Source organism: Aptenodytes patagonicus, chromosome 1 (genome assembly GCF_965638725.1).
Source record: "Aptenodytes patagonicus chromosome 1, bAptPat1.pri.cur, whole genome shotgun sequence".
NCBI classification, from domain to species: Eukaryota; Metazoa; Chordata; class Aves; order Sphenisciformes; family Spheniscidae; genus Aptenodytes; species Aptenodytes patagonicus.
This window is the reverse complement of record NC_134949.1, coordinates 52,177,104-52,190,586: the sequence shown is the minus strand read 5'-3', so window position 1 is coordinate 52,190,586 and position 13,483 is coordinate 52,177,104. Positions and strand designations below refer to the sequence as shown.

General features: G+C 47.0%; 1 protein-coding gene across 4 annotated transcripts in view; it reads left to right on the top strand.

The window, feature by feature from the left end:
* Nucleotides 1-13,483, top strand: part of NTN4 (netrin 4) — a 50,451-nt gene that overhangs the window by 33,874 nt on the left and 3,094 nt on the right. For all 4 annotated transcript variants that reach the window (XM_076334945.1, XM_076334934.1, XM_076334954.1 and 1 more), the window contains exons 5-9: nt 577-765; nt 7,043-7,259; nt 7,986-8,098; nt 9,272-9,340; nt 11,157-11,327. In XM_076334945.1, the coding sequence (XP_076191060.1) occupies nt 577-765; nt 7,043-7,259; nt 7,986-8,098; nt 9,272-9,340; nt 11,157-11,327 (759 nt within the window). The remainder of the gene's footprint in view (nt 1-576; nt 766-7,042; nt 7,260-7,985; nt 8,099-9,271; nt 9,341-11,156; nt 11,328-13,483) is intronic.

Below are 13,483 nucleotides of genomic sequence, written 5' to 3'. Positions count from 1 at the left end.
CAGTATGGATGTTCCCCAAGGGAGTGACAGTGAGTCCCTGTTACCACCAGCAGTATTTGATGTGCAGGGGTTGGAACAGATCTCACTTGGCCCCCGACTTCAGGCATGCGGGCATCCAGAATTCTTCCACTGCCAGCACAGGGAAAGGGGGATGTTCACCCTCTCTCACACCCCTCCCCTCCACCTGCCCTTTCCCTCTGTCACCTGCAAGGAGCATCCTGACAGCACCCGCGTGGCATTGCTGATTTCTAAAGCAGGGAGGGAAGGATTCAGCCCCAGCAGGACCAGTGAATGTGGGAGGTCTCCCTGCGCTGGTCTGACCACATTGCTGCCCTTGTACTGGGAAAGCCATACTGGAAATAAAAGAGTTAAATTATTTTTTCTTAAATGTCACCTCTAAAGGTTGGGAAGCGTGAATGAAAATGTGATGATACTTCATGCATTTGAATGAATAACGGGTTCATAGGTCAGGTCTCCCATTCCAAAACATGGTTTGGGTTTTTGTGTCTCTTTTCTATAAATCAACATCTTTCACTGTCTTAATGAGACTTTCTGTTCCCTTTGGCTTCGTCTCAGCATGCAAGTGTAATGGGCATGCCGACACTTGTCATTTTGACATGGATGCGTGGCTGGCATCAGGCAATCACAGCGGCGGCGTCTGCGACAACTGTCAGCACAACACAGAAGGGCAGCACTGCCAGCGCTGCAAGCCGGGCTTCTACCGGGACCTCAGGAAGCCCTTCTCTGCCCCAGATGCCTGCAAACGTAAGTCAGCAACCTTTTACTAGTAAAATGCTTCTATTAAGTGGGAGGGCGTCAAAGGAAAGGTGAGATCTTCCTGCTCCTCCTTGGAGCAATCTTCTTGCTTCAGTGCGGGACAGGGAGTTCTTTGAATTCCCGTATTGATACTGTTTGCAAAAAGCAATAGTGCGGTTTGCAGGGCGAAAGCCTGCAGATGCTGTTGACAAATCTATCCCGAGGATCCCTGTAGCTTGGGGACAGGGGAAGAGAGATGATTCGTTGACTTTCTCCTGCTATTTTTGGAGTGCAAAAGCTGCATCATGTTTGCATGTTCTCCTTGTTTGGTGATTGCCGCAACCCCGGAAGCAGGGTGCCTCAGCCAACAGCTGGTGCATCACCCACCAGCGCATGTTCACAGCAGCAGCAGGTGGGTATGGAGGAAGAGATGGGAACACGAGTTAAGTGATATTCCAGAAGGCGTGACACCAGGGAGGCCAGGCCAAAGCCAATGACTCGGCCACATGTGAAATTAAATATTTCCCAAGCAAAAGCAGTGATCCAAAAGCCACAGTCCCCAGGGACCACTGTGAGGATGGTGACTCACTGTGGGGGACTCCGGATCCCCAAACCACGCTGAGCACATTACGCTGGTCAGCTAAATATAGGGTGCAGGCTTGCTCTCTGCTCTGCCCCTACAGCCACCCACTGGCTTCACCAGATTTCTCCTCACTGACCCAAATCTGGAGGAGGACCTTCATGGGCGGCAAAAAAAAAAATCCGACTGACATGCTGCTTGTGTCATTTGAGGGGACACTGAGCACATCTCTCTCCTCCAAAGGAGAAGTACCTGCATTTAAAGGAAGAGAAACCCTTCTGGGGTGGGGAGCTGCACCCTGGGGCTGGGAGGGTGTGTGCAGTTTCACTTTTGTCTGCGGGGTTGGGTTGGGAACAACTGCTTTTGTCCCACTCCCTCGCTGCGCATCCTCATGAGACTCCCGGCGGCCCTGCCAGCCTGTTGCAGAAGTCCTCCTCCCTTCCACCTTTCACTCGTTGCAAGGAGGAGCAGCAGCAGCTGAACCGCCTGTTTTACAACCCTAATTCTCTTTATGAAAACAGAATTGACCACAGTTTTCCATTACTTGTGTAAATAATTATTTCACTGCTGTAGTATGTACACAAATTTGTTTTCTTAAACAGTGAATCTAATGACTTTTTAAAGTTCCTTTACCTACTTGTGTGCATCGAAGTTCCAAGTCTCCTCTGAAACATCAGATACTTTCCCTCTGTAATTATTGCCAGAACTTAGGCAACAAACTTTTGTTTTGGAGTCTCATTAGTAAAAATACAGGTTTAAATCTTGCACTTAGACCCAAAGCAGGGGCTTGAGGGTTTTTTTCTAAGTCATGGATTCAGCCTTGCTGATTAAAAAAAAAAAAACAATTGGATTAATTGACTCCTGGTAGATAACGCAGGATGAAAGACTGAAATAAATTCTGTATGGGACCCTCAAGCTCCGGAATGTGCTTTTACTGGGGTTGTGCTACCTTCACTAGGATTGTAATTCGTGATGCTTTTTATGTGCCAGCTCCCATCAGGGAAGAGCACGCACTTTTCCGAGGCCATCGAAGCCAAGTCAAGCTTTGGCACTGATTTGAGCGCCGTCTTCTGGGCACCTAAAGATAATGCCCTTTACCTTGGAGGTGGTAGGAGTGGCTGCCATCTCCTGTGACGTCTCATACAGCCCATCGAGGAGATAGAGTTTCACAAGGGACCCATCGTAGGGTTTTCCTGGTGCCAAAATACCTGTCTAAATCCTGCGGCTGTTTGGAGGGTCTGAGAGGGAGTCAAATGGCACCTCCCAGGCTGGCCAGCACGGAGCCTCCTTCCTTGCAAAACCAGATGGAAACAGAGGTCTCGGGATGTATCGCTGCAAAACAGCCATGGCTCAAAGGGAAGGCTGCCAACAGTGTGCGTGTGCCTGTGTGCAAGTTAGACCAGTGCTAATGAAGTCAGGCATTACATCATGTTATTAGCTATATGTTAGCCAAATCCCAGGAGACTTGATTAAAAAGTTTCTCCCAGCCCTTCTGGGCAGGAGGAAGCTGTGGAGATGAGATGATTAATGGGTATTTTTGTTGACATATGCTGGTGCTCGGTCCTCTCGGCTTTCTGCATTCATCTGTAAATCACTGGCCTGTGGCATTCCACTTTCCACATTTTTTCTCCCCAAAAAAAGTGTGTATGATATAAAGACTATAAATTTGTTTCCGTTACTCTTTAATGCAACAATCCAGCCTCTTTATGGACCACTATGTATTCACGAACTCTGGTATTTAAAGGCCAAAGGTAACATATATTTGACAAGAACTGTAAGATAGCCTTGAGTACAGTGAGCAAAAGTCTACATTTATTTACCTTCTGCATTAGGTACATCGACTTTGTTGCTCTTTTTTTTTTTTTCGGTGTTTGTGAGTTACACAGCATGAAGTACTCAAGTATCTCAGGGAGACAACTTTCCCCAGCATAAACTGGGTTCCACAAAAATGTAGGGATTATCTGAATGCTTTCCTTTCAGAGACCCTATTGGCACAAACACACAGATTATTTCTCTCTGGGGATTTCAAACCCTTGCAAATGCTCTCCTCCCTAGGACCCCTTCACCGTTTCCCTTCTGGTCTCCTGCTGCCGGGGCTGCTCCCTGCACCTGGGGACCCGGCATCTCACGGGGGAGCCCAGCAGCTTGCAGGGCCGTAGCAAATGGCTAATGACTGTTAAATTAAATTATATAAGACTGACTACAGCCTATGCCTGTCACATTTCCAAGGACCGTGCCATGGTCTGCCATAACAAGGGATGTGCGTGGTGCCCTGTTATTCTTTCTGGGAAGGCCACGGCATTGCCTGCTTGCTTCTGGCTCAAGGCACCATTATTGCTCAACCATGGGGTAGCATTGAAAATTTAAAAATACCAAGGTCAAAGTAAATAAAGGAGTTGTTAAGCCATAATCTTTAAGGATACTTTAAAGATTCTTGTAGGCGAAGAGTGTATATAATATTTGCTCAGGAGTAGGTGTGTACCCGATAAAACGAGACATTCTGCAGTTTAAAACAGCAATCTGATGACTCTTTCCCCCCACCATACCTATCGGTCCCTTTCTTTACATCCCTCATGAATTTTTAAGCCTGAGCTACAGTATAATTGCAGACAATAAATTGGGTTTTATAATTGCCAAGTTTATTTTTACTTTTCAACTGTAGGTTTTTGAGGGTAAATATTTGTCATTTCCAAAGGTTAGCTGGCAGCTGAAGAAACCACAATAGTATCACCAATCCAGGGCGGGGAAATCCAGTTCCGCTGGAGTCCCGCTCACTGGGTTTCGATCTCAATCAGCACATGCGATGCCAGGACAGGCGGCTGTTAATTCATATGTGCGTGGAAGTCACGTGCAAAATATTGCTATGTAGTACAGGGTGGTAAATTGGCATTTTAACGATGCTGCTTACAATCGAAAAGAAAGCAAAAAGATCAAGCTTGTGGAAGGTTTCTCTTGGTCCCAGGCTAGAGGTGCCCAGCCAGCCCTTCTCTCACTGGAGCTCCCTTGGCCATGGAAACCCCCAGCCTCGCTGGTGGGATGGCCACGGCACATGAGACAGGCACTGTCCTGAAGCCTCGCACTGAGAGTCTCGCACTCTGTGCCCATGTATCCACCACGAAGTGCCATCCAACACTGTCTGTAGCTGCTTTATCTGCTGCTCAGCGGCTCCTCTCACCTTCCTGGAGGTGGGTCTCCTACTACCTGTGCTACCGTGAGGTGCAGATTGAATGGAAGGAGGAAAACGGGATCTAAAACCAACACTCAGTGCAGCAGCCCATGAGGGAACAGTAGCTGCAGCTGCCAAATGTTGTATAATCAGTCCTGCAGTCCTTTTCTTCCTGCCATTGCCATAGTACGGAAGCACTTGGACCTATTTTCATGCATTTCTTTCAAAGTTGGTACAACGTGCTCACATTTGAGCTCTAGAGTCTCATTTCTGTGCTCGGTGTGTAGTGATGGGCTGCACTTTATGTCTCTGCATTGCTCAGCACGTTCCCACTGCAGCACGTCACAAACATTTACCGTGTTGTAAATTTGCCACCCAAAGCATCCAGATTAATGCCACTTAACGTCATCTTGGGCCTCCACCCAAGATGCAAGACCAAAAAGCTTCAATTCACCAGCCACCTATGGGAAGCAGGTCGGCGCCTTGGTAGCTCATAAGGGAGCAGCCAGGAAGACAGGGTCCGTGGAGGTAGGTGTGCAGCCCTTGTAGAAATGACCAACCTTTACAACACATCTCTTTGCAGCTTTTATTAAAAAGTATAGCCAACTACATTCTCATTTTTGATTGCCATTTTAATTGCCTATGAGCTTGCTGCTGTATTTTTCGTAACAGCCTTTGTAAATTTAATATTCTTGCCTCACCATGGTGCTGCCACTACCATTAAATTTTCCATTAGGGAAAATAATTGTGCAAAAGCATTATTTAAAACATAAAAAGCTCCAACCCCAGTACTGTTGGGTGTAAAACTCAGCTGAAACCTGACCGAAACAGGACCAAATCTCTCTCTGAGCACTGGGTTTAGCTCACTGACTGCAGGAGAATAGAAGAGCTTTAAGTGCTTGATATTTCCCCTGAAGGGGCTGAGGAATGCCAGAAATAGCCACCACATCTAGTAGGAAAACAGAGCATTTGGCTACGTGTGTCAGGTGTAAAACACTTCACAGACTTCAGGAGAAAGGTATGCGAGTCTCAGTGAGCACTGTTGAAAACTATGCTATTTACGGTACCGGAGTTCACTGCCTGCAGCTAGTTATGCCGTTTGTGGAGAGGCTTTCTAATCTTTTAATTTTATATAATTATATTTGTTTGGGAATGGAAAGGGTGGGGAAAATTTGGGGATTACTTTGGCAAAGATTTTGGAATCGTAGTCACCTCTAAGTTAACTGCCAATATTAATCTATCCTTTAATATTTTGAAACAACACTCCAGGTATGTCAAATCCCTGAAACCACAAAAATGTTGTCAGAGCAAAACTAAATATATGTGCACAGCAATAAGTATTTTAAGAGAAAGAAAGGTTGTGTTGCATGCAGTGGCTTTTCTGCTTTATTGCCTTCACAGTTGCAAAATAAAAATATTCGTATTAGAATTTGGTGCAAATTTTCCCTCCAAATGAAATTTTCTCAGGAAATCCAATTTTTATGTAAATTGAGTTTTAGACAAAAGTCTTTCAGCAGGGAATTTTTTGCCATAATGCACAAGGCTGACCATAACACGTCCTGGTCAGAGAACCAAACCCTGAGGGAAGGAGAGCACGAGTCACCCAGCTACTGGTACTGCGGGGCACTGTGTTGCCTGCTGGCCAGGCCAATTGGTCAGAGGTTTGGCTCACACATTTGATAACTGTATTTCTGATCTTTGAAAAGATTAACATCTTTTGGGGCAAAAAGATTGTAGTCTTAGAACAGATACAAATTACATTTATGCAAAAGAAAAATCCTAAGAAGTAGGCAAGAAAAACTTCACACCACCTATTTTAGGGCATCCTTTCTGATTTGTGAGAATGGCCATTTCTCCCAGTGTGTCCCAGTACACTTCCAGTGCATCGTTCTGCTGCAAGGGGCTGTGGGGGAGGAAAAAAGAGCAGCCAGCTTTTCTGACGTGCACTCTGCAAACCTGTATCCTAGAGTATATGCAAAAGCATATCTCTGAGCCGTTGGTGTCCTCATTCTTTTTTTTTTAACGTTTTGAAATGATAGGTTTAAAAGAAAATCAGACAGAAGCAGAGGGGTACCTTTTGCTCAGCCTCCACTTTAGTTAAAATGACCATTCTGAGGGGTTTTTTTGGCCTCCTGGATGCAAGACAGTTGTTATTACTTTAGAAAGCAATTATGCTCTGATTCATTTTTGCAATGAAGCACCCACAGCTGCTTAAACATCATTGTGAGCCAGGCACATCCCTGGGTACTTGGCTGGACTAGAGTCCAGATTCTATAAGGAAAATAATAAAGGCCTGTTTGGCAAAACATAACGCAAAACCAGGGTAGGCTGACTAATTAAGATACCTCACAAAAGTTAAAGTCATACAGTTTCTAAAGGGAGATTCTGGTCAGATTTATACGGGCGAGAGGGGAAAAAAAGCCCAGAAACATCATTGTCCCTAAGCAGAGTGGCAGTTTCACAGGTATCTCCTGCGCCTCCGTCCCACAGAACTTTTGCACTCACAAATGCTCTCTGTTCCCCCACGGTGTCCCCCGCAGCCTGCTCCTGCCACCCACTGGGATCAGCCACACTCCCCCTGGGCCCCCGCACCTTCTGCGACCCCAGCACCGGCGACTGCCCCTGCAAGCCCGGCGTGGCGGGGCCCCGCTGCGACCGCTGCCTCCCCGGCTACTGGGGCTTCGGTGCCTATGGCTGCCGCCCCTGCGACTGCGCCCGCAGCTGCGACCCTCACACCGGCGACTGCCGCAGCAGCAGGTGAGTTGGAGGATCCCGCCCCGCCCCGCCCCGCCCCCCCCCCCCAGCCTCAGCAATCCCCCTGCAATTTCCATCACAGGGAAGGCACTGCTCCGACCCAATGTATGCATGGGACGCAGTCTGAAAAATATCCATTATATAAAATATTTGGGGTTGGGTATGCTCAGGAATTGGGGATGGAGCGGGAGCTGAGGCTGCAGTTCACCTGGGTGCCTGGCACACCATGGCAGGGCACTGGCAAGTTTGGATTATTGGCTCTCGGTGCTGATGTTAATGCATAGGGTGTTTTCCATAATCTTCACCGATGCTTCCTCTCCATGAGCAAAATATGAGCCTCAGGGAGATCTGAGCGAGAGGAGACCAAAGGGTTAATATTGTTCTGTTGCAACTGAGCTTGCATTGACTGTGCTGAACCTAGATTCAGGCTCCGACTTTTAGAAGACAGCACATTTTAATAATACCCCACTCTCTGGATCTTATATGTTGGGGTTTTTTACCACGCTGGGGATATTTATAGCATATAAATCCCTATAACGCATTTTAAACCCAAAATGGATTCATGACCCACTCTGACAACACTCAACCTGTTCACTTTCCAAAACTGCCCCTTGCGTTTAACACCACCAAGACGTGCAGTCACATTGCGCCCGGAGGATGCGTTGGTGGTGGCCCTGCTTTCTGCCGGCTCCAGGAGGAAGGCTGACCATCTCCCTTTCCCCCCAACAGCTCGGACGTGACCTGGCACCACGAAGCACCTCCTTTCCAGGCGGTGCTCAACGAGAGCGAGCCCGCCTGGGGCTGGGAAGACGAGCAGGGCTTCTCGGCGCTCCGGCACTCCGGTAGGACGGCGGCTTTGTGCATATTTCCCTGCCCCATCCCTCCTGCCAGCAGCCAGTGTGGATACTGTCTTCTGCACTGGCTTGTAATTAGTGCCCTGGCAGTTGCAGGAGGGGATGGACGTTCCCCTGTTAATGTCCTGTGTGACCACCTCCTTCCCCTCCATGAGCTGGAGGAGCCTTACAGCTCGTCCCATCAATGTGAGGATGTGCAAACCCTTTAGGCAGATGCTTCACTCTGAAAACCTGCACCCAGTATTTAGCTGTTGGTAAGGCAACAGTTCCCTGCCTGAATTTGCAGCCCCAGCTCAGAATTTCAAGGCTGAACACGCTCTTTATTTTGTCCATCATGTTTTAAATGTGTCTTTGGATTCACTAGAACTACTACGTGTTGGACAAACCAGCAACATTATTTAGAGGGTGGTTTTTGCCACTTCACGGGCAGGGAATTGGAAATTTCCAAATAAAAATTTATTTCCCTGATACACACAACAATTTTGGCATCAATTGCAGCTTACGATGCAATTCAAGATTGCCTAGCATTTAAGCTACGGTTTCAGCTGGGGAAGTTATTTCCCCCCAAGTCTGGAGGAGGTGGGTGCCGCGTGAGGTTGCTGCGAGGCAGTTTGTCCCCACGGCGCAGTGTCAAGCTGTCCTCCCTTGCAATCACTGCATGCAAGCAGGCAAGTGTCATTTCCTCCTTTTTCAGAAAGCGGCATGTTAAAATCTCGAAGATACAATAATTGAGTTAATTGAGGGGAAAGCTCCATCATTTGTCTGGGCAACTTCATTTTAAACGTAAATAAGTATATCATGTTATTCTTTGTTCTAAGATCACGGAAGTCATTACTCTGCCTTAACCTCTGCAACATTTCCTTTTAAAATTTCGTCTGGTACATTACGGTGTGGAAAATACCACGGGGAAAGACATGCGTGTTATTTGCATCCTGAGGCAAAATAATAAGGCCTTTGTTTCCCTTCTCTTCAAATTGTAAACAAGGAATAATTGCCCTTGGACTAAGATTGTATATTCATCCTGGATCTGAAAATAGGGCTTTTTTTTGCACAGGGCTCATGGACCATGTGAAAACCTTTGACAGGTCCCAGGCTCTGCCCACGAAGGCTCCTGTCTTTTAAGTACAATCCACAGCCGTTTGCTTCCTTCTCTTTCCCCAGGCAAATGCGAATGTAAAGAGCAAGTTTTAGGGAATCCCAAGGTCTTCTGCGGGATGAAGTACACCTACGGTGAGTTTTGGGTGAGGTGGCAGGGGCATAAAGGGAGGTGCTGTGAGGTGGTGCAAGAGTGTAAAGCGTGAGAGGTGCTGCTGTGTGCACCGCTCCGTCCCTGCAAACCCATGGGCTACTTAGTCTGGGGGCAGATCTTTGACCTTTCCAAAATGTATAGATATCATGGTGCCAAGTCAAGGTGGGTGAAGCATCTTGCTCTGTTACTCACCTCTCTTGCTAGCAAAATACTCTTGTGCTGAAATCATGGGAGGACAAGGGCTGGAAGGGTCCCTAAGAGGTTGTCTAGGTCCAAGACAGACTGGAAAGCACTGTTACCAAAAACGGGTCACTAAAACTCTGTCTGTGGACCAGGTGCCCCAAGAACGGTCTAGAAATCACTAAATCTGAATTACACTGAATGTAAGGAGGGACAGTGATCACCACACAAGCCACTACATGGAGAAAACAGCTCAGGCAGCTACTGGGAGCTTCCCCCTGTCAACAAAGTTCAGCTGTTGCCATGGGGTGATGTATATTGTCTACGTGTCTATTGGATTTAAATGAATGAGAGGACGCACTTTGTTTCCCAAGACCTCTCTGGTGTGTGCCAGTGAACTGCCTCCTTCATACCACAGCAGAGCAAGGAATGCTCTGTGTAGCACTCCCTTCCTTGACAGTCTTCCAGGGGTCTCTTGCACCTGTTTCATCTTGCACTGAAGTTGAAAATGCGCAGAGAGATAACCCCTACATCTGCAGGCTGTGGAGCAACCCACAAAGGGAAGTTCAAGGGACCGCCAGCTGTTGAAATATAGCCCTGGCCTAGCGATATTAGGGAAAAATCTGATTCTGCTTTGCTTTGCTCCCTGGCCGCGATAGTGACCGTGTTTAATCTTGCAAAAGATAAGAAATAAAAAAAAAAAGTCACAAAAACCCCAAGTTCATAAATCTTATCTAAAGTGCACTCAGCCTTCCCACCCTTTCATCACTCAACGTGGAAAGGTGTCAGCTAAACTGGAGGGACAGATGAATTATGGGGCTCATCATGAGCTTCAGGAGGCCATACTGTAGGAGGAGAGGTTTCCCTGAGCTGCCTAACGTGCAGCGCTGAATAAAGCACCACCGTACGGTGATACCTACCAGTGTAGGCATCAGTGCAGTCAGGAGAAGGCTCACGCATGGGACCTGAACCCTGAGCCTCCACTGCACAGGGGCTCAGCAGGTGGGATACCAGGCGGCGGGGGTGTGCTGGTGGGTATCTGTGAGCTCAAAATACTCCGTGATTTGCCTCAGTCCCCACCAACATCTCAGTCTCTGCCACTGCATTTGGATTTGGCAGTTCTGCAAAGTGGCAGGGCCAGCAGCAGGAGTGCTCACCAGGGTGGGATGGGGCAGCCCCTCACGCCCCTGCCTGCTGCCTGGCCTGCCCAGGCCAAGGCCAGCAAAGCCTCCAGGTCCATCCCTAAAAGCAAGGCTTTCCACTTGATTTCCAAAAGTGCTAAGGAAGCCAAAGTCTTTATTGAGCTCTGGGGGAAAATGGGGCCCTCACAAGTTTTGAAAATCAGGTCATTGGACCTCTCCCGCTGCTCACGTGGCAGCTCCAGGGGCCATGGCCAAACCAGCCGGCAGCATTCCTGCCCATGGGTATGGGGACACATGCGCTCCCCCGGCAGCTGCGCTGACCCTGAGCTCCCCAGCAAGGAGCATCAGGCTAACTCCACTGTAACGAAGTAATTGGCCTCACTGCTTCACCCAGACACCTGCATTAGACAAAAAAAAAGAAGAGAGCACTGTAAATAGTTTATATATTCCTGGTTTTGAATTCATGTCTTCCCAGTGATCAAGACGAAGATCTTGTCAGCTCACGACAAAGGCTCCCATGCAGAAGTCAATGTGAAGATCAAGAAAGTCTTGAAATCTACAAAGCTGAAGATCCTCCGGGGCAAGAAGACGCTCTACCCTGAATCCTGGACTAACAGAGGCTGCACTTGTCCCATCCTCAATCCCGGTAGGTTTGACTCCCTGAGCAGTACATCCCCACCACGATAACACAGATTTCATTCCCACTCCTCCGTCCCCTCATGCCAATGAGCTGAGATTGCAGCCCAGTGTTCATTAAATTATTGGCTGTTACATCTTGGATTCCAACAGCAATCTGCATCAAATTTGAATTTTGTAGAGAAAAACTTGGTTCATTCTATAGACTTTCAAACATACGTTTCTCTTTATGAAGCATAATAACAGCCTTACAGCTTTACCAGTCTCAGTCTGTTCCCAGAGGGAGGGAGGTGCATATTACGCCACGACTACATGACATATCTTTTCAAAACTAATGATAATTTGAATCCATAAAAACATATTTAAATCTAATTTGAGTCATGACATTGTACTGAAGTTTTAATCTAAACTCAAGGGAGGATGTCTCTGAAAGTAACACTAATTTGCATCTACAAGATTTGGAAGAGATTGTCTTATGCAGTGAGATGGCAGCTTTGGCTTCGCAGCTTTTTCTCATCGTCTTTCACTGAAATGGAGTATAACCAGTGGTGGCTAAACAGTACATACAGTCTCCGGTACGGACAAGGAGATGCAGGCTCAGGGTTTTCTTCAACAGAGCAAAAGTAGGCGCTAGCTGACACACCTTTCTTTACAACTCCGAGATAAACCAACAGTTGCCAACTAATTCAGATAAAGGGTTTTCTTTCCGTAAGGCCCACACATCACTTGGAAATCACTGATCGAAATGTCGACTTCAGTGCTGAGACGTCCCTTACCTGCACAGCACTAGGAACTTCCTTTGGGGGAAAAGGGCTGTCTGCGAGGCTGGATCACACAGAAAGGCGATTTATTGATGAGTTGTTGGCAGTCTTCTTTCATCTCCACCGGAGTGACTATTTGGCTTTAAGGCAAGCTGCCGTGATAGCACAGCTATAGTCAGGAAGTCTTGTCAGGTGCAAGGGTCGGATGAATCAGCAGCGTTAGGCAGGACTTTGCTGTTTAAGCACAGTAAGACTTTGGATATTGGTAAAACACCATAAATCTATAATTAAATAAATACAGGTGTTTATTTTTCCATATGCAATACAAATGCAAGCAAGAAAGCCTTAATATGAACCTGGAGGAATGCTGTGGAAGCTGTCAGACGTTGATCATGCAGGGCAGCCCTGCACCTGACACGCAGCTTTGCAACTCCGCTAACTTCAGAGGAGCTTCACTGATTTTCCCCAGCAGAGGAAAAGATAACATTAATCACAGAATCGATGAAGATCGCTTGGAAATCTGCGGAAGGGTGGAGGTGCAATTGTCTTTAGGGACAATCCAGGCATCTGACACATTGGGTGTTACCCCCTTGCCAGCTGTCATGATTTACACTGCAAAGCTTGGTGTTTTCTTGAAATGCAGCTGCTGGAGTCCCATGAGTATAAATAAATCTCAGTTTTCATGTTGGAAAGAAGTTGTGAAGCTTGGTCCTAACAGGAAACTTGAAAATATCAACTGAGTCCATCTTTAAGATTCAATCATTGCAAAGTGGAAAAAAAAGGATCCCAAATATTTTTAAAAATTTCTTTATTTTCTTCAGCTACCACATTCATTTCTGGATGGTCAGCAATACTATATTAGCAGACTTAACCCTCTATCAGAGTAAGAGCTTATGACCTCCAGATGAATAAACCAACAACAGCTGGATAAAAAGCCAAGCTGACATAAAACAATTTCCTGACATATAGCTATAATGGAAACTCCAAGCATTTATCAAATCTCCATGGGCTGTTTTCAGATTATAAGTGTGCTTAAGTTCCTACGAGAGGATATTCACTATCCTTGCACACCTTTCCCTGTGCATAGCAGCCACAGAGGCAGGCTGGACTACTGGGGGGACACTGAGCTGAAAGGTTTAAAGGTCTCAGCAGTCCACAAGGGAACAGGAGCCCTTCCCCTCCTCGGCTCTGCCAAGCACAGACACAAATAAGCAGAAAGCTGCCTGCCAGCAGCGCAGGGCAAAACTCACAGCCTCAAGTCCTGGCTTGCGGCATCTCAGTCGTTTGATTCCTTTTATTTTTACACTTCTGTAACATCTGGTTGAAAATCTAGAAAGCCCTACTGAATCAACAACCACAGCAATATTCGCTTGCTCTCTAAGGGTGCATGCCACATTTCTTTCTC